We start from the raw sequence: 21,921 nt of genomic DNA on the forward strand, positions 1-21,921 counted from the left end.
AGGAGTAGAATTCTTTATTACCATACAAAGAGGGGAGATATTGAGATATGGCGGGTCAACAGTGTTTTGGCATTAAAAGACAAGAAATATTAATTCGTATATACAAATACTGATTCGTTTTTGAAATTTTGTATTAATCATACAGCTCAAAAAAAGATTTTATTTAAGAATCATTTAATTAAAGTATGAGGACGGAACATTTGATTTTCCTTTAGAGCTTGGACTAGGAAGCATTCCCGGCGCTCTCATTATATTCGATGGAAAATAAGGAACTGGAATTGATTCTTGTATCTTTAAAAATTCATTTTCTAGTTTCTTCGATTCATTTTTGAACGATAACATTTGATTTTCCAATTCACTTGATTTAAAAGTGTTATCATTTGTATTTGTGAGTTTTTCAGTTCTTTCTAACTAATTGCATTGAATAAGTACATAGATACAGATTTATTTTCGACTTGTTTATTATAGCGAATAACTTGATGTGATACTTGCATTTCATTTAACTGTTTATGAAGCCAAGCAATGACATTCTGAGATGTTTGTTCTTTTTCTGTTAGTTCGTCGATTCGGTTTGTCTTTTCACTCAACTCATGGTGGATTTCTTTGTTCTAAAATATATTTATGAAAAATCAAATTAACTATATTTTTGATTTCTTCTAATTCGTTTTTATTCTGTTTTAATTCATTGTTTAGATTCTCAATCTTCAATAAATTTGAAGCATTCAGATTTTTATTTTCTTGTAGTTCAGTCTCATATGTTCGCACCTATTAAAAACGTAAATTTCTAATTAGTGATAAATCAAATTGCTATTGAAAAATTTAATGAGATCGCAATTTTTTAAATCATTTTAAAAACCTTTGATGCCAAATGTTTGCAGTCTTTGTTCATTTTTTTAATTATTTCATTAGATTTTGTAATATCATTTTCTCTTTCTGTCAATTTATCTCTAATTTTTATCATCTCATTCGCAAGTGATCTCATTTCTTCATTCAGAGAGCACTTTAAATATTTTTAAATAAAAAACCCGCATATCACATTCTTCCTCCAATGCACATTCAACCCGCCTATTTTTGGTTTTCTCAAAGTTTAAACAATCTTCTAATTCCTCGCACTTGATTCGCAATGAACTCATAGCTTTTTCAGTTAAATGTCTGTTTTCTTCGAGGTCACAATTTTCTTTTCGCGCCCGTTTTAAGTCATCAGAATATCGAACACTTTGATCCTCCAATAGTTTATTCCGAGTGGTTTGCTCATTGTATTTTACTTCAAAATGGCAATTTGTTTCAACTAATTCCTGTCGGTCGTTATTGGATGACAGTAATACTTTATTTGTGTTTTTAAGTTGCTCTATTTGTTCTTCATAATGTTTAATTTGTAAATTATTTTCCTCGACTATTGTCTTTTGATTTTTATAAAACATTAATTCTTTTTCTTTTAATTTCTATTTAAAATAACAGAAGTTAAATGGAAACTGTTTCGCTAGTTTCTTTGAGTTGGTTGATTTCTTTTTTAGTATTTTCTATTAATTTTAATTCGTTTATTTTTGCATTTTCTAGTGCTTCTTTCAACTCAATTTTTAAATTGTCGACTTTCTATAAAAAATTACAAATCAAAGTTTAATGAAAAGAAAAATTATGTTAATAACCGATATTAGGAGTGTGCATTCATCTGAAAATTTGGTTTGATTAATCTTATTTTCTTCTTTTCTGAAATTCAAGTTTTTCTACCAATAAAAACGAAAATAAAACTTCAGAAATTTCGATACTTTCTACTAAATGATTTATGAGAGTTTTATCATCAGCTTTTTGTAAATTTAGAGCCAAGTGAACGAGGACTTTAAAAGGGTTTTTTTCGACGATATTCAATTCTGCATATTTTGAATCTCTTGCTTCAATTAAAAATAGAGAAAATCTATTTAGCTATATATTTCTAACATATATACTTCGTTTGCTCTTCTGTTTGTGGTAAACAGCATTTCAATAGGTCTACAAATTTAGATGGGAATGTCGCGAAATCTACTAACAGAGCTTGGTTTGCTTTATCCTACAGTATTACAAAAATTAAAAACTTTTGAAAATCATCGTCCTTAATTGTTAACGAATAAAGAAAGGCATAATCACCTCTTCTAGTCAGTTTAACACCTAAAAATGCGATTCCATCTTTAAAATGTTGTTCTAGTTTGACGTGAATTTCGCCTAATCTAAATGAAAGGTATGCAGTCATAATATATTAATACAATGGATCGCTGTCAGTTGTATTGTGAAAGTATAACTCTGTGTTAATATCTTTGGAAAATAGACACTTTGTAAATTCGACCATATATTCGGTTGTCATAGATTAATAATTTATTTATTAAAAGTAATAAGTTTCAAGAACAATACTGTATATAATATATTATTTAGTTTTATTTTTAAACCGGAAAATCATATCTTTTTTACATCCTTTCTAATAGTTTAAAAATTCATAACATTAGATAATTTTATTCTTTTTTCAAGTACTTTCAAGTACTTTTAAAGAGACCATCTTAAAATGTCTTTCCTAAGATAAAAATTTCTTATTTAAAAAATTTAAATTGATGGGACATACATTTTGAAACATGGAAGTTTTAGTTGTTTGATCATGATTTATCAAAAGATATTAAAAATCAATTTATTTTAAAATTATGTCAAAGTTTGAATGATTAAAATTAGTTACGATGGTTAATACGATATTGAATTATTTCTTCATCGACAATACGGTCATTGTATTCCATTAAATTCATGTCGTAAAGAATAAAACTCATTGGTAGAAAAAACAACCATCCAATTGCAGAATAATGCAGAATCTTTTCCTAATTTGATAATTATTAAAAATATAATTGCCGGCAATGAGATATTAAACATTCTGGATTTGTAGCGATGCCCAAAACTCGGTTTAACAATTTTTGAAAATAACCGAACTCGTCCCAACATTAAACTAAATTTATGATATTAATTAATCATTTAAACAATAATATTAGTTTATAATAAATAATATAATAGTTTTCATACGTGTCATGGCAGTTAAAGATTTAAACACGATTTATCTATTTGACGTGGACGGGACACTGACCCCTCCAAGAAAGGTAACCTTAAATATGTATATCAAATCACAGCCAATAGAACAAGAAATGATTTCTATTTTGTCACAATTAAAAGAAAAAACAATTACTGGAATTATTTCTGGCTCAACATTACCAATGATTAAAGAACAATTAGGAAATAATGGTTAGTCAAACTTTTAAAATATTTTTCAGTTTTAAACGATTTTTGTTATGTTTTTGTGGAAAATGGTATTCAAGCCTATAAAAATGGGAAAATGATTTCATCCAACGTATTCTACTATTTAGATCAATTTTAGATAATGAGGGACCATATAGGACATGAAAGATTCGATTTATTTGTTTCCTATGCCGAAGATTATCTTTCTAAGCTTGATCTTCCGTTTAGAACGTAAAATTTATATTTATTTGTCTTAGGGATGTTTTTGTTCAAATTAGAGAAGGTTTAATCAATTTAGCTCCACCAGGTCGTTTATGCAGCGACGAACAAAGACGTTTATTCAGTGAATATGACAAGGCAATAATATTTATGTAATTTTAGATCAATTCTGTAAGAGAAAATGTAATTTTACATTTAAAAGAAAAATTTGGAGATTATGGTCTAACATTTTCAATTGGTTTTTCATATTTTATAATTTTAGGTGGACAAATAAGTATAGACGTATTCCCATGTGGTTGGGATAAAAGCTATTCTCTTACGATTTTAGAACGAGAAAATTTTAAAAATATTCGTTTTTTTGGAGATAAAACATATCAAGTTTTAGTTTGTATATATTTTTTAAAAGGGGGGAAATGACTACGAAATTTATTCAAGTCCAAAGACGGAAGGATTTTCGGTTTGTGATTGGAAGCAGACAATACAGATCTTAAAACAAGATGATTTCTTATCGTTATAATGTTTTTTTGTTTTAATTACGATTATTTAATCTTAGCAATAAAAACTGTCAATTTTGATTAGATTTTTTTACCATTTGTCAAAATGGTTTTAACGCCTAGTATGCATACTTTCTATGTATATAAAAATAACTTAGATTCGTTATTGAATACGTAATTAGTATTTAAAACTAATACTATTTCAATTTTTAAAATTTGAAGAAACTTCATTCATTTCCTATAACATAAGTCTCTACAACAAATTGAGGAGCAACAATGTTGGAATCAAGATCATATTGTCCATAGTGGACAAGAGATTGCAGTTAGAGAGCTAAAAAGTGGCTCAAAACGAAAGATAAAAATTAATATAGCCAGCAAATTTTAAATAGTTTAATTCTGACTCTAATTTTGTTATAATTTATTTTTAAAAAAATCAACAATTGCATCAAAAAAAAAACTATCTATTATGAACTGGCTCGCAGGATTGAAAGACAATTCCCGCGTAAAACAGCCAGCGAGATCCTCTGAATGAGGAATATAAATTCCCTCGGATCTCTGGAGCGGTGGGTGCACAAGCGGCCAAGTTTCTTGAGATGGGCAAGCGTCTTGGCCCAAAAACACAGGAGGTTTCGACAGCAATTGCCCAAAAGCAAAATCGATCGAGTAAGTCAACATATTTCGATAGTTTTGAAAATTCGGCCTTCTCGGCCGACAAGCCGGGACGACAAGCCGTAGCATTTAAGGCACCCTTGGCGAAGGAGTCGGAACAGGTGACGTCCCAAACGAGCTGTTTCCCGGATTCAAAAGCGAACAGCGTACAGCCGTCCGGACGTTTTGCATCATCAAGAACAAGGCCCGTCGGTTCCAGAATACAAGGGAAACCAGCTCTTTCCAGAGCTTTCTGAATTAGACTGTTGATTTCGGTGTGCCGAGGAAATCGGCCGGCGCTCATTCGACAAGACAGAGGATGTAGACCAAAGGCGTCAACTTTATCCCCACAACGACATGGGTGAGGTCTGCAGACAGGGAGTCCAAGGCGATTACAGATACCCAGACGGAGTGAATCCCTATCGAGGACAGTATCCAAAAGCGGAAAAGGGAGAACATTCAGCCAGGAGCCTGAGTATGGCTGACAGACGGATCGGAAACAAGCCAGTCTGTGTTGGTCGAGGAGTGGTTCCATGTCAGTAGAAGAACGACGGCAGAGAATTTTGTCCCAGTCTCGCTGAGAAGAGACATCGGAAGGGACCTCAGAGAAAGGGAAGGGATTTATTTTTGATTTAAAGATCAGGTACTCAAAGTGATTACTTCTTTCTGATACCCTAGACAAGTCATATGGCAGACACAGTCTCTTTTCGCTCAAGCACGAAAATGAAGTGTTTGATTCCCCAACTCGGCGTTTGCTTTGTCATTGCTTGATTCTGTTTCAACGAGAGACGACAATGCTTTTTAATGTTTTCTCTATGAATGTACGAAAACGTCCTTCACTAATGTTCAACAACTTGAAGTATCCCAAAAAGTTTGAAGTAATAAAACCATCCCATTTAGATACATTATGTGCTTACTTTTGCTGATAGTTCATCTCTAATTCTTTAGAAAGGAGATCATATTTCTTTTACTTTTCAACCTCCACCTGGTGGAGATTTTGAGATTTTTCTCTCACTTTAATTTTAAAAATTTTTCTAAGCAAAAAAAATACTCTTTATTATGTGTTTATTAATGAAAACTATTTAAGAATAACTTCATCACCAATTAAATTCCGAATATTTCATTTCAATTAAAAAGAACAAATTAATTATTTGTTGAATAAAAATAGAAAACATATTGTGTATAACGCGATTTAAAAAGACATTATGAGACTTAAAAGACGTTTTATTTTGTTCTTGCTAATTCACTAAATTAGAAAATTTAAACTTGTATGGGCAAGTTTAATTTTGAAATAGACATGAATTAATAACACTAAATTTGAATAAAATGCACCTTGTTTTAAAAAGTTTTTTTATTTTTTATTTGAAATCTAATTTTTAATTTTTCTTTAGAGTCAAACTAAATCTAGAGTTACAGGATATAAAATTAGAAAAAGACGGTCACCACAATTCTGAAGAGTCTTATTGATTTAACGTGAATCTGAAAACTTATATTTTTGTCTACAAGTCTGTAGTGGGGCCAATATCATTATATAAGCGCAAAAGTTGGACGTTCTCTGATGAAAGTAAAGTATTTTCAACTTGTTGACAAGACAGTGAGATATAAATTGAAATTAGCTTTCAGAAAGAGGATTGACACACCATTGACTAAGTCAGAAAAAATTTCGGCGTACTACCTCAATAATTTAATTGAAGCGCGAAGAAAAGCTTTTTACTTAAAACAGAATTATAAAGGTAGAATCAAAACTGCGAAAAGACAGACAAGCGTCACTTTGCAATTAAGATTTTGAAATCCCATTAGATCAGTTTTTATTTATAAATGTTATAGTCGGTCGTCGACCCAGGCTTCGCTTCTAATCGCGCTGAAGATGAAAATCCGGAATTACGGTCACCTCTCTAGTCTTATTTTTACGCCCATCGCCGTTGAGACCTCTGGGGTTTTTGGGTCCAAGTCGCTTTGTTTCTCCAAGTCGCTCCGGCGGCACGAGAGGGGGTGCAGACCTTTCGCGTTCACCATATCACAACACATGCGTTGATTTTAACATCAAACAAATTTACGGAAAGGCCAATAATTTTCGGGCTCAAAGAATTGTCAAAAATTTAGTCAAATTTATAATCAGGAAGTTGTTAAAAATGATGGAAAATAGTGATAAAAAGTGGAGTGATAAATTAGAAAATGCTGTGTACAGTTATAACACATCTGTCCATTCATCTTCTAACAAAAGTTCCTCCGAAAGATATCAAGGAATAAAGAAAATGAATTCAATAATCCATGGTTATACATATATCACATAAAAAAGAAACTAATTAACTAATTAATTTTACTAACTAAGTCCAGAGCCTTTGAAGTGAGCAGAAGGTGGCACTCCACGCATCTCCTCCCCTTCCTCCTCCTCTTCTCTGGCACTGTAGACCTTCGAGAAGGTGCAGTCCAGCGCCTCTCGCTGACTAAACGTCAGGAAAGGGTTGGATCGGCGAGCATCAAACGAGACACTTTCCAGAGTCCGCTTAAGAACAGTTGACTGTATATAAGCCTGTAGAGACTTATCTACATCCAACTGTCTTAAGTACCGCTTGTGGTATTTGGTGACCAGTCCATCCCATGTCATCACACACGGGATGACATGGACTTTGCACTGGTGCATAAGTCCTAGCTCGTTTGCAAGGAGGTCATACTTCCTCCTTTTCTCCACTTCCACTATCTGCAAACGGTCTAGGCACGTGATGCCCACCTCCACGATAACAATCTCCCCGGTGACCTTATCGTGGACCACAATGTCGGGTCTGTTGTGCTGGACAACAATCGAGGTGCGTATGGGGGTATCCACCTTAATGCACACCCGCGAGTTCTCACACACCGATTGAACTCGATGGGTTCGCAACTTTCTGGACCACCTCAAGCCATACTTATTGCAGAGCAAAAGATGGAAGGACCTCACCACCTCGTTATGCCTCCATGTGTAATCATGGTAAAGCATACTCCCGCACTTCGTGGCTAAATGGTCAACGGTCATTGCCTTACTCTTACAGTGGTTACACTGTTTCCGTTGACCATTAAAAAAGTTTCTATCCTGCAAATATGAGAACAACCCTTCTGATTGGGGAGAGTTATTCCCATATTTCAGCCACGTAGATGACGACGATACGTCAATGTGCGGGTTGTCCAGGCTGCTAAATAGAGTCTTGTGAAGGACTTTTAAGTTGATCTTTTTAATTAAAGACTCCTTGGAACAAATGGAAGATTTTGTTAATTGTTCGACTCCAGAATCTATTGAAAAATTATTTAATTCGATTTAAACTCTATATCTAGATTATTCCCAGTCAGACAATTTGTTTCTAACTGCAAGGAGATTCAATTTCAAAATTAACCTAATTGATAAAAATTCAAGTTATTACAAAGCTATAAACAGGAGAATGAATGTTCATAATAGTAAGTATATTTTTAGCATGAGAATAAAGCACCAGTTACAAACATTAATAAATAAGTTCGGGTTAAAAAGGACTTTGGAACAAATCCTTCATTGCGACTGGATAAGTTTGAGTCTTCGTATTATTCTGCTGCAGAAATAATTAATATTTTATCGAATAATCGCGTTGAGGTAGTTTTAAATATTTTATTTAATAGATAAAAAATTCGAAAGGAGAAATATCTACTGTGCTAATGACTAGACTAAAAAAATAGTTAGCTGAATTTTATTCTTTGTAGTTTTAATAAAATGAAATCAATTGGAGTTAATCCTAGTTCAAGGCAACAGGCTGCCCATAGATATCGCGTGGCCCATGTGTATAGTATAATTTAGATATTGATCGGTTTACAATAACAAATAAATTGCGTTCAGTTAAATTTCGATTAATTTTATATTATTAATCAATTTTTCTTTCAGATTTCTATTCTGAATCACGAATTGTCTCAAGAAATAACAAAAAATATCTTACAAAATTATTTTGACAATTAATTAGTAAATATCAATACATTTTCAAGAAAAAGTCTATTTATAAAATTAGGTATTTGATATTTATGAGACATATCGGGAAACCGGTAGAAGTAAAAAAACAACAAATACAACAGAAGGTTAGAAGTAAAAAATGTCTGTTTTAAGTTTTCACATTATTTACGATTATTAGCGATTTTTCTCTTTCTTACGATCGCTTTTAAACCAATTTAAAATATTATTAATAAACACACCGCAAAATAACGTTAGTAGAGTTATCTTACTTGTGCCACCCTTTCCTGGATGCGTTTTGTTAATCGCTTCCAAGTCCCTCTGTTCCTCGGGTGCTCGATTTAAAATAAACGTTTTTTAATATTAAAATCAAAATTATTCATAATGAATTATTTAAAATAATATTATATATAATATATTATTTTGCGGTTTTTATTGGTATTCCTGCACGTATGTTATTTTATTAGTCTTTTATCTGATTCTGTTATATGCTTATTCCAATTAGTGTTAAAATGACAAAATTGCTTCAAGAACTCGTCTTTATATTTATAGCAATAGAATTACTCATTTTCAAAGGTAACTTTATGACACGAAATTTTGATGTTATTATTTTTATTGATTTTTAATTCCCTAAGTATTTAGTCTGCCCGTTATTTACGAAAATACAAGTTCGAATTCTACGGGCATACAATCGGAACTGATTTTAAATAATAAAAGGTATTTCTATTATTGATTTCAGTTATTTCAGAGATTATTATGACATGTCCGACAATAACAAATATTTCGAGTCAATACAATCTGATTATGCGTCAACGAACAATAATACAATTAACCCGTTTGTTTGTATGACCCTCATTTTGTTAGACCGACATTGAATATTTCAAATTTGAATATCAAAGGAATAGATAACAATAACTCAGTTTCTATTAAATCGAATGGATTAGTACTTTCAACAATTATTAGAAGTACTAAAGAAATGAATTTTACTACAACACATCAAAAAATTGTTTCTGAAAATAATTATACTAATCAACGATCAGTGATTGTCAAAAATCGCAATAATTCTAGAAATTATACAAATCAATATTTTCTGCCGAAAGGAGAAAATTTAAAAAATAACACTCCTGATCAGAATACTAAATCTTCTACTCATTTTTTAAAAAATGGTGAAAAATCTAGTGAAATTATATCTACAAAGAAAGAAAATAATAATGTTACTAAAAACTACACAACTCAATCGTCACCTATGCCAATTTCTCAGACACGTGCAAATAAAACCCAAATTATTACTAAATTTAATATCAATGATTCGAAAAAAATTTCGAATAGTGGAAACAACACAAATAATTTTTTGAATCCGGAATTTTCAAATGGCCTTAGTAATTTGACAACTCAAAGTTTGAATGCTTCTAAAAAGAAAAATGAACATGAAAAATCATCCAAATTATCTTCAAATACAACAGTTTTTTACACATATAATAATATTTAGATTACTTCTAGTAAACCAAGTATTCCTCAAAAAGAAAAATCAACCAGCAGATCCACTTATATTTCAAAAAACAGCAGAAAGACTATAAATAATACAAGTACACATGCAATCTTCTCAGAGGATTCAAAAAAACTGACGAGCAGTAACGCGGATTACTACAATATGTTATTTTATGATATAAAGGGTACAAAGAACATTATAATCGGAATCACTATATCACTAGTCTTGTTAACAGGTAGTTATTATATCGTGATTTTGTATTTAATAGTCTCAATTTTGAGTTGTTTGAAATTTCGTAAGCATGTTTCGACTTTATTTATACGTAAAGGACATTATAATCCTCGGAGAGCAGAAAATGATGCTTCCGCATTCAATGATATTGGATTGCATCCAATGTTTGGACGTCGAGAACGGTTAGTTTAAAAACATAAATTTGCTGTAAAATATTTTTTTAATACCTTTCTATTATTGCTTTTGATTTTTAATAATCGTTAATTCGAATAATACAGTCTAGGTAATAAATCAATAGTGAATTAAGTTTTAAAAATTTAATAAACGGATTTGATGTTTGTTTCAAAAAATAATCAAAAATACAAAAAATCATTATAGAAACCTTATTGTAAAGCGGGCTTTTGCATACAGGCCAATATGTTAAAAACTTTTTTTAACGTTCTATTATGTCGCGAGCCGAGCGCGCGACCGAGCACTAGACGCGACCAATCAAATTTACTCAATGTCAATCAATGTCAAAATAACTTATTTTATTGATTAGATCAAGGACAATTATTATTTCTGACTGTTATAACTTCTTAAGTCGTTTGGCATGAACTTTCATTACTGATCCATCACTATTTTCCACATTGACAAAATTGTTAGACAATTTCGCAACAATAGTGAATGGATCCCCGTATGGATGTTCAAACCTGGTTAATCTCAAGGAAGGATTTGTCCCATAATCTTTTTGAATGCGAACCTTTTAAGTAATTATAAAATAAATACAATGTCTCCAATGTTTAATTCATATTTAGACACATGCACTCCCATCTTCCTGTTCATTCTCTTATAATATGGAGAATCCAAGTTAACTTTTGGGAAGTTGAATTCGAATTCATCTTTAGTTGAATTTAAAACATTTACTGTTAATTTCGGGAGTGTATTGAAGTTCAGCTGCCTCAACATCAGTATTTCCTAAAACAGTATTGAATCCAGGAATTCCACGATATCTCTCAAAGGGGCTAACGCCTGCAAAAAATTTAAGACAAATAATTCACCTGTAGATGAATGAGGTGTTTGATTGTACAAAAACACAGTCTTTCTTATGTGTTTTACCCACTCTTTGGTGTCATCCAAACTCATAATTTTTGAAAGGCTCCTTGTGACCGTCTGATTAAATCGTTCAACAATTCCCTGACTCTGGGGATTGTTTGGTCTTCCATGTATTTGTCGAACACAAAACTCTTCACATACTTTTGTCACATGAGAATTTTTGAATTCTGTTCCGTTGTCTGATTGGAGAAACTTGCAGGGACCAAAATCCATAAAAATATCATTCAGATTATTCGCCACCTCTACTCCACTTTTATTTTTAAGATTCCTTGTAAACGCATATTTCGAATATACGTCTATTACAGACATTAACCAAGAAAAATCATTGTTTTCATTTTTAAATCTACAAAATAAGTTAATTTTATACCGTTTAAGATCAATTAAATCTACTTGAAATCTTTCATTAGGTAAATCAGCAACAATATGAGTTGAATCATCATATTGTTTTAGTGGAACTGAAAATTTGCAAATATTGCATTCTTTAACAACTTGGCGAATGATCTCTCTTCTCAATATAAAAAATCTTTGCCTACATAAGGCTTCCAAAGCATTATGTCCGCAATGATTAGCTTCATGAATCTCACGTGCAATTAATTTCATCTCTTCTAAGCTCGTGGAAGCAATTACGAGCTTGTGTAGGCCGTTTACATCTTTAAGATATAGTTTCCCCTCTTTAATTAGGAAATTTTCTGCTTTCTTTTTGAGTCGATACTTCTTATGTTTGGAAAGATCGACCTCCTCATTATTGAGTATAGATCTTAGGAAATTATATTCATCTTGATCTTTTACAAACAAACGCTGGCCCGACATAACAAAGTGTAGACAAAATTATGCTAGCGTGGATAATATTTTATCTGGGTGAGTATGGTACGCCGGCAATTAGACTGACAGGTGGATGACAGGTATGACAGGTGTCAAAGTCGCGTCTAGCGCTCGGTCGCGCGCTCGGCTCGCGACATATTATTTGCTAATGTTCGGCCTGTCTCTCTTAATATCAGCAGATGATTACTGAATTACAGTATCCCTTAGAAGATAATTGAATAAAATAGTAAACCCAAATGGAAGAATGGTGGATCCAGTAATGAAGAATTTTGTAATTAATTTGTTGACTCATGTGATGAAAATTTGAAAATCTCAATACTGGATATACTTAACCAAACCATTTATTAACTAACTAGTTTAACAGCTCGTTTCGCGACCTAGCTCCTGTGGAGAGCCTTTTTTATTAAACAACTATAAGTTTATGTAAATATATTAAACGACCTAGTTTTATGTAACCCTAATTTTATGTACGCCTGTTGATAAGCAATGTTTGATGTCCGTCCTTCCTTGACATATATAAATAAATTTTCTCTTCTGCCTACCCTTGAACAGTCTATCCCATGTCATCACACACGGAATCACATTGACTTTACACTCATAATTCTTCCTCTTCCCGACTTCCATTCTTTGCTAACGATCTAGGCACGTGATGCCCACCTCCATGATAACGATTCCTTTGGTAATCTTATCGTGGACCACAATCCCGGGTTGTTGTGCTGGATAACAATCGGGATTAGTTATTTTTATCTTTCAGTTACGTTGATGAGCTGATCTTTAATCAGGGATTTCATTTGAAGTTTGATCAATTCCTTTACATTAACCTGAGTAGTAACTTAGCCGAAATCTAGTATTTTATGGTCCATAGGTGTGTACCACGAAGTTTTTCAACAACAAGAATGGAAATTCTTCTTTTGGATACATTTGATTCACTCCACAGGGTCAGGGTCTTGTGCATTCTAGTAAGAATTCGCTTATTTAAGTGGATGATGTTACTCACTCTACGTCATAGCTGGTCGCTAGACAAGTAAAATCTCTCCTTGTTGGTTTCTAACACGTGGAAATAATTCTCTCTGACAACAAGATCTATTCCATCGTACTCACTCGGCTCGAATTTGATCAAGCCAACGTAGTAATTTAGTAGTAAGATTGCGTATTTGTTCAGGGCACGAAATAAATTTCTAAAATGTAAACTTTAATTTCTTATTAAACATTAAATCATTTACTCAATATTAATTCTGGAGCGGATCATGTATAAGCTAAAAGATGTAAACCAGTCTGTTTAGATTAACTAAAATCTGAAATTATTTGACAGGAAAACAGCTATGATAATTTATTTTTATTAAAATAATTCAAACGGTAACACTATCTTAGATGGAGATCATATTCTTTGTTTTTTATTATTTTTTAAACATCTCATCACAATTTAAAACAATAGAATATTGTTTCAATGCGTTTTTTAGAGCATTACAAACAAATTATGTCAATCGAGCTTCGTCTAAATACAACATGCCTGAGATATTGATGTATTATTTATACCAACTGATTCAAAACATCTTTTTGAAAAAGCAAAGGAATTAAATTTGTGTTTATTTTGAAAATAATAGCAATGGGCCTGTTTATGTATGTGAAAGATTTTGGAATAAAAAGAATAGAAATAATTATAGAATCTAGTTCTTTTATGATAAATAGTTATTATTTTAATTTATCACGAAGATATATGGGCTGAAAAATTTATAGTAGTTTTGTTCGAAATCAAAAATCGCGGAATAAACTATGGATTTAAGCAATGCTGTTAGTAGTGTTTTTTTGTGAAAGTTTCTTGATTCATTTAGGTAAAAATTTGTTTTATAAATTTAGAGTTTTCAATGAACAAGATTTATTTTGAGAATTTTCGGATAATGTGTACCTCGGGCTTTTTGTTTTAAGATTTTTCAATACTATTTTTTTAGTTCAACATTTCATCTTAATTAAATGATTATTCAATTATTATTAACAATCATTATTTTATTTTTGTAATAATATGTTTAAAATTATATTAGTATCCAAGAAACCATATGAAGGTTTAACTTATGTAAAAATGTTTTAAATAGTTCCTTTTTGATTTAAAACAAGATTCTAAAAAATCAAGTGTTAAATTTTGTTGGCAAAGGTTTAAAGAATTATATCTTTCAGTCATCTGGTAAATTTAATTTAATTTTAAAATTAGTGATCATCATACAATCAAAATAATAAATCGTTTCGGCGAAACTTTCAAAGAATTCAATTTTCCTGAGTATTTCTAATTTTTTTAGATTAGTAAAATACAAAATATTGCATGGAGCCCAAATGGGTCTTATTTGGCAGCAATCTTTTCTATAAAAAGTCTATTGTTTATTTGGTGCGAGTCAACAAATAAAATTTACAACATTGAATCGAGTTTTATGTAGAATATATTCTGTATTATTTTTCAAGTGACGGTCTCTCATGCATTTCTTGGAATAAAGATTCTTCTTTGTTAGCTTGTGGATCAATGAAGGGAAATTTAATGATATATAATTTAGTGACGAAAAAGTTGTCATGTTTTTTAAATTAAATATTTCGATAAAATTAATATTTTAGGAAAATTCCATTGCTCGGGAAACATATGAAATCGATTATCTGTGCAGTGTGGAATTCCAACAATATTTTAGCTTTAGCTTCTGAAGATAAACGAATTTCAATTTCCAGTGCTGACGGAAACACTATAAGAGAAATTGCAATTGAATTTATTCCAACGAATATGAAATTTTCAAAAATGAAGTCTGCAAATAAATTTGATCCAACGGAAAATTTTGTAAGAATTAAATGTTATATTTTTATGTAGTTATCCTTAATATCCAGGAAAAACATAATATACATGTTTGATGTAAATTCAGACGATCTTCCCCTGGAAATTGTTTTCCAGGAAAAATATGGGAAAATTGTAGATTATGAATGGTGATTTGTTATTGGGATAATTTTTATAGGTTTGGAGATTGTTATATTGTAGTAGCTTTTCATAATGGAGTTATTGTAGTAATTTCAACATATATAAAAGAAATATATAAAGTTAATTCATTTTAAATTAAACATAGGAAATCGCAAAAACATTTGTTTTTAATTCAAAAAAATTGACAAATTTTGCAGTTTGTCATCCAACAAATAGAATCGCAATAACTTCAAACCAAAAGTAATAATAATTTTCTAGCATAAATTGAGATTCATTTAAGAATTAATTATTGTCATTTAAATTAGTTTAGAAATACTTTCATTGGATGATATAAAAATAATTAAGCAAAACATACGAATTCAAAAAGTGACAAATATTGAAACACTTGAATGGTCTTCTAATGGTTCTTACCTTGCAATTGGAGATTCGGACGGAACTATCTGTGTCTATTTATATAAAATTCCTGTCTTATATGGAAAATGTAAATCAAAAATTGCCTTTATGTCATCAATTGCAGAAATTACTGTGTTTAATACAACTGACATAGTATGATGTAGTAAACTTTTTTTACATTAGAATAACAAATGTATTATAAAATCTGTACTAGAACCGTCTTTTTTGGATATAAACGACTCTATGATTGCTGTTGGAATGAACAACAAAGTTGTTTTTTATTCAATGGATAAGAAAAGTTTTTTTTATTTAATTAAAATTTTGGAGATTATCCTGTTGTTTTGGAAAATGATTATATCGAAATAATAGAAAAATTAAAAATTAACAATAGCTTCATCGTTATTTTTTTTGAAGGGAAATTAAGACTTAACAAAGTATATTTTAACATACTTATTTTAATTTTTATGTGAAAAAAATAATTTTTAGATTGAACAACAAGGAGAATTTGTTGATCTCACATTCCCTACACCTGATTGTACCGATGATATAATTGATTTTTTTCTTACAGATGATTTACTAATATATTACACTGTATTCAATATATTTCGTTATAATATTTTAATAGAAAAATGCAGTAAAATATTTCTCTTTGACGCAATTGGCACCATCTATCACGATGAGACACGATTCGTCGATTTTAAAATTTTTCCCTTCGATCGATGGTCACTGTGGAATAATTTACGACTCGAATTTAATTTATCAATTTTTTTCTCCGATTCGAGAAACTCGGGAAAAAATTAATAACTTTATTACTGATTGTGAGGAGATCATCTGGAATCTTTATAATCAAATATACATCATACTTGCCTACAATAAGAATGATTGTGCTATTTATGTGAAAGATCCTTTATCACTTAAAAGTATAGAAATATTAATATAATTTGTATAGAAATTGATATTACTTTGATTGAAACATTTCCGAGATCAATTAGTAGTATTCCAATTTGTTTTAATGGGACAACTTTAATAAATCTGACATCAGCAGGAACGATTGAGACAGAACAAATTGAAAATTTAAATAATTTCTTTGATAATAAAGTAATTTATTATAAATTTCTCAATATTCAAGGTTATTTCAATTTCAGATTCATTGGTTAAAGAGTAATAATTATATATATAATTTAGACAAAATGAAAATGACGAAAATCATTTTCAAAAAGTGATAAATCAGTTAATTGAAAATGGACAAGTTTCAGATGGTAAGCATGTATTTCTTTTATTTATTATAATAAATTATTCTAATATCTATCCTGGCTAATCAATTATTTTGATTAAGTCAATCTCGGATTACTATTTATCAAAAAAATTACTGTTAAAATATAATTTTAAAGCCAAAAACTATGCGATTAAAATGGGAGATTTGAAAACAGTGCTGGCTTTAAGAACCATCGAAGTATATTTTATATTAACAAAATATTAGGACTTAAATGATAAGAATCTAATTTCAGGATATCTGCTGATGATTTTAAAAAAATATGATTTGGCGCAGAAATATTTTCTTAATTCTTCATATCCAATGGCTGCTTTAGAAGTAGTTTTAAAAAGAAAATTTAAATAATTAAGATGAGAATTGATTTAATGCACTGGAATGAAGCGATGTCACTCGGAAAATCTCTCAATTCAGATGTTTGTAAATTTATCGCATATGAATATGCCGAACAACTTGAGCTCACTGGAAACTACTCAAAAGCAATTGATTACTATCGCGATGCACTGGAAATGGTCAAAGAGACTGCTTTTGAAGAAAAATCTTTGGCAGGGCTAGCTCGGGCATTGCTGAAAAGTGGAGACATTCAATCGTTTATAAAATGTTGACTATTTTAGCGGAACTAAAATGGCATTCAAATTAAAAAACCCAGAAAATCAAATTTTGTGTGGTCTTATTTTCGAAGAATTAAATGTATAAAATAACTATTTATCTAAATTAGATCTGGAAAAGTGCTGGACTGCTTTTCGAGGCCGCTGGAGAATTTGACAAGGCTGCTGAAATTTATGTAAAAGATAATTTATGGTAATCTTTCTATTCCTTATAATTTTTTAGGCATAAGATTTCAAAAATAAAAAACAAAATCAATTCTAAAAAGATTTTATTTGAACTGGGTAGAATATATGAAAAGAATCACGAATTTGGAGAAGCAGCTTTAACTTTTCAGCAAGCTGGGGATTCTATTCGAGCAATTAAGTTAACATTATTTTAATATTTTTTTAGAATTTTGTTATATGAATTAAATGATTCTGAAAATGCAATTAAAATTGCCAGAAAAGCCAATTCTAGCGAAGCATTCAAAATGATAGCAAAGTAAGAAAAAATAAATTTTACTACGCTAAACTAAATGAAACTTTATATTTAAAGATTTTTTGAAAAACTTGGAGATATTAAAACTGCAATAAGATTCCTTGTAAAAACAAAATGCTTCCAAAAAGCTTTTCAATTAGCTCAAACTCATTATCAAATGGAATTCTTCGGAACTTTAATTGGCTTGTTTTAATTTTACTTATTTAAGGTGAGTTTGAATCTTGTGAACTTTATTTTAATATTGCTGAATATTTTACTTCTCAGAATAACTTTTTAATGGCTGGAAAATTTTTTGGAATGGGGAAAAATTATGATAAAGTATTATTTTTTATGAATGAATATGTATTAGGCACTAAATGTTCTTTTAGAAAATCCTAATTCTCAAACTCTAGATCTTGCAGTAAATCTTGCTGTAAAAACAGACAGCGAAAGCTTGCATGCAAAAGTAATAGAATACTTTGAAAACGATGAAAAAGTATTTTTAAATGATATCAAAATTAAAGAATACGTATTATTTGATTAAACTATTTGTTAAATTGAAAAATTACTCAAGAGCAATTATTTTGGCAAGATCCTTAGCTAACACAGAAATAAAAAATGGTATATTTAGATTTCTATAAAACAGGAAATTACAACAATGCGATGAAAATCTTTCTGGAAGTCGCAGTCCCATTAAATAATGAGGATCGGGAACTTTCTTATGATTTGCTAAACGATATTTATATTCTTCAGTGCTATCAGTTGGCAAAAGTTTTATACAAATATATAAAATACTAGCATTATATAAAATTGGATCAACATGAACTAAGCTCACGACTTTTAATGAATGTGATAAACAATATCGAAAAATTTTCTTCTCGTAAAAATGTGAATAATTCCTAGATTCTTTCCAAATTTTGAAAACTACTCTAATTGAATGCTATCGTTCAGATTTGGGAGACTATACCTCTGATATTTACACAATTTTATTAAAGCCACAATATTTAAATAAAATGGACGACAAATTTAAAGCAAAATTTAATAGCATTAAGTAAATTATATTTACCTAAAAATTGTAGTAAAAAGAAGGCTAAAAAAAATAAAGAAGATATTTTAGCCCCTTGCCCATTTTGTAATCAATTAATTCCTTCAATGGAGATAAGCTGCAGACAATGTAAAAAACAACTTCCATTTTGTATTGCTTCGGTTTTTATTAGTATTTTAATATTTTTATATGAATATCAGGGGAGGCATATGAATCTAGATGATTGGTCAAAATGCCCAAGTTGTAATTTTCCAGCAAATATAAAAGAATTTAAAATGTTTATTTTATGTATTAAATTGAAGTTTTGTCCATTCCGAACAAAAATGTCCTATGTGTAATTCACCTTTGAATCAAAGTGACATTAAATTGTCATCACCAACTATACACTAGTTTTTAATTCAATTCAGTAGTTTGCAATAACTTTTCGGATTTAAATAATAAATACACGTTCTATACAATTTTCCAAAAATTTATCCTTTGTATAACTAAATTAAGACGACTCCAGCAAATTGGAAGTCCGCCTCAGAACAGGAGACATTAATGATTTCGGTCTTCGTTGCACCGAGAGGCCGAGGGCAGCCAGGGATAGGAAGATGTGTTCGAAACCCTGAATTACGTGTTCAGCACAGCCACCTAATGTGGCATCATCCAGATATTATAGATTGAAAGGAGAGACAGCAAGTCGAGCTGCCTTATCAATAGTTATCACGAAGAAAAGGGGCTCAAGCGGGTCACCTTGTTGCATGCCAGTCTGCAAGCGGATGACCTCATTTCCATACACGAGACAACTCTCCAAACCGTATGTAAGTAAACGAGATGGATTATTTCCGGGGCTCATCGAGAACATGATTCCAAAATAGCATCGCACACTGTTGAAAGCGTTGGTGATGTCCAGCTTCAACACGGTGAAATCAGTGGTAACAAGTTTGCCCATGGAGAAAAAACCCCTCGTGACGTGGATAGCTCCTTCGCAGCCTCCACCGACTTGGGTAGGTGAAAGCTTGGTCTCGATTCTAAACCCTCCTGGCTAAGACATTGTTGCAGAGCCTTCTGAAGTAGTTCCTAACCGTAATTGGCCAAACTTTATTGGAAAGCGTGTAGGTGGGCAGCAAAGAGAAGATGCCTCACAAAGGGTGGGATCCTTCCGTCGATGATCCTTCCAACCAGTTTGGTGATTGAATTCAAAAGGCGCGAACCAGATTGACCGGTGATCGCTGATGTCATGTCCTTGATATGCCTCAGCCGAAGACCGTCAATTTTCCCGCAACTACTTGCTCCAAAAGATCTGACAAAATTTCTTTCTCAGTGAGGAGTTTCGGGGAGCATCCAAGGCCTTGGGTCTTCGGGGACCGGCAGATGCTTTGACCTCAGCAAAGTTGAAGTCCCTGGAGTAATCTCGACAACAGAGTTGCCTGAGCATAAGACACGGGGGGTGCTCTCACATCTCCTTTGAGAAGCTTCTGATTCACTTGCTTGATTATCCTAGCATCTTTTCCGTTGCCATTTTCGCACGAATCGACCTTCCTCTGAGAGAAAAGGGAAAGGTAAAACAAGATTGTCGCATTCCTCACCGAAAAAGACTGCCCAGGACTTAATGGCGGACGTTATTCCCTTGTCGTCATTGGTCGCCTCGTGTTTGTTTTCAAGGACGAGAGGTGCAAAGATTAAGTTATGAAACGAAGGGAGGTCGTCTTCGAAAGTGACTGTTTCCGAAATAATTTGTACGAGGCAGGAGCACCCGTCAAAGGTGCTTCTTTGGAGATGTAGAGAGAGATCTCTCTTGTGCTACGGAGGAAGTACAGGGACAGAATGAATTCATCAGTTGAGAGATTGTAACAGGAGGTAGTAGTACGAGCGGGTCGCTGATTTGAGCCAGCTCCCTTTGAATTAAAGAGGCAGCGGGCACAGTGCAATGTGCCCAAAACACTTGTAGTCGCCTTAGACAAAAATACACAGCTCAGATGGAAATGGCCATTACAGAGGATGCAGTGGATTCCCCATTTGCGGGGGTTTGTCACGAGGCACGACTGGCATGCGGCCGGGCAATGAGTAAACAGCTCGGGTTTCTTCAGAGTTAAAGTTTTTCCGAAGTTCTTCATATATTTCCCACAGGGCGCAGTGTTAATTTTGTTAATTTAGTGCACACTCAAAAAAGAAACTTTGTTCTTTTTTGTTTTCTTGATATTAGTTTTTAGGTTTTTTTACTCTTTTTTATCTACAATAATTCAAATATATTTTTTTATGTTCTAAAATAAAATGAAAAATTAAAAACCATGCCAACAAAAAATGGATTTGACTATTAGACCTCATATCCGTACATTTACATCACAGGTTTTGTGTGGAAATTGGTATGAAGAAAAATGTCTCATTAGAGTACTAAATTATTTATTTTCAATATTATAGGATAATATATCAGAATATATTAAAAAATATGAAAACGGAGATCTTTTATGTCAAAAAAATGAAAAAGTGAGGTCATTTCTAGACTTGCCCGTTAATTTTTTTTGAAATAATTTTAAGATTAAAATGGAACCTTCAACAGATGACTTTATTCACATAGGAGATAAAGTAGTTGTTATGAATTCGGAAGCGAAACAAATAAGTTCAACATTTGAAGAGCAGGTTCCAGAAAACCTATGTTTGTCATTTTCTCCTCATCTGAACGAATCGGGCATATCCAAACAAATTTCGATCATTGTTCAATGATCGCCAGTCAACAAATTAATCTGCGAACTCCGAAGAATGTTTTTGTAATTAAAAGGTCGTAATTTAATTAATTTTTGATGATAATGTAGTGGCTTTTGCTTAAATGAACAAAGCGTTGGCGAAACTCTAAACTATGGTCAATACTTTTCAATCGAAACTTCTTTTGAATCTCTTAAAAATGTTGAAAGCTTATAAATTTTAAATTTTAGTATTACATTGGCAGTGTTTGTAGCTCAGATAGAAATTACGTGACAAAAAAAAGTCGAAAACCAAAAGCTTATCTTTATGACGAACGAAGCTTTTCTACTAACTTT

At 31.4% G+C, this 21,921-nt stretch overlaps 2 protein-coding genes across 2 annotated transcripts; one reads left to right on the plus strand and one right to left on the minus strand.

The window, feature by feature from the left end:
- Positions 1 to 407: 407 nt before the first annotated feature.
- LOC115230385 (spindle assembly abnormal protein 6 homolog) lies at positions 408 to 993 on the minus strand. Its single transcript, XM_036499640.1, has 3 exons — positions 857 to 993; positions 640 to 765; positions 408 to 608 (listed from the first exon to the last, which is right to left on the minus strand). The coding sequence occupies exons 1-3, from the start codon at positions 980 to 982 to the stop codon at positions 408 to 410; spliced, it is 453 nt and encodes a 150-aa protein (XP_036355533.1). The 5' UTR covers positions 983 to 993.
- An 8,527-nt stretch (positions 994 to 9,520) lies between these two features.
- LOC115230386 (GATA zinc finger domain-containing protein 24-like) lies at positions 9,521 to 10,033 on the plus strand. Its single transcript, XM_029800589.1, has one exon. The coding sequence runs from the start codon at positions 9,521 to 9,523 to the stop codon at positions 10,031 to 10,033; it is 513 nt and encodes a 170-aa protein (XP_029656449.1).
- Positions 10,034 to 21,921: the final 11,888 nt, after the last annotated feature.

This window comes from Octopus sinensis, unplaced genomic scaffold (assembly GCF_006345805.1).
Source record: "Octopus sinensis unplaced genomic scaffold, ASM634580v1 Contig15464, whole genome shotgun sequence".
Taxonomy (NCBI): Eukaryota; Metazoa; Mollusca; class Cephalopoda; order Octopoda; family Octopodidae; genus Octopus; species Octopus sinensis.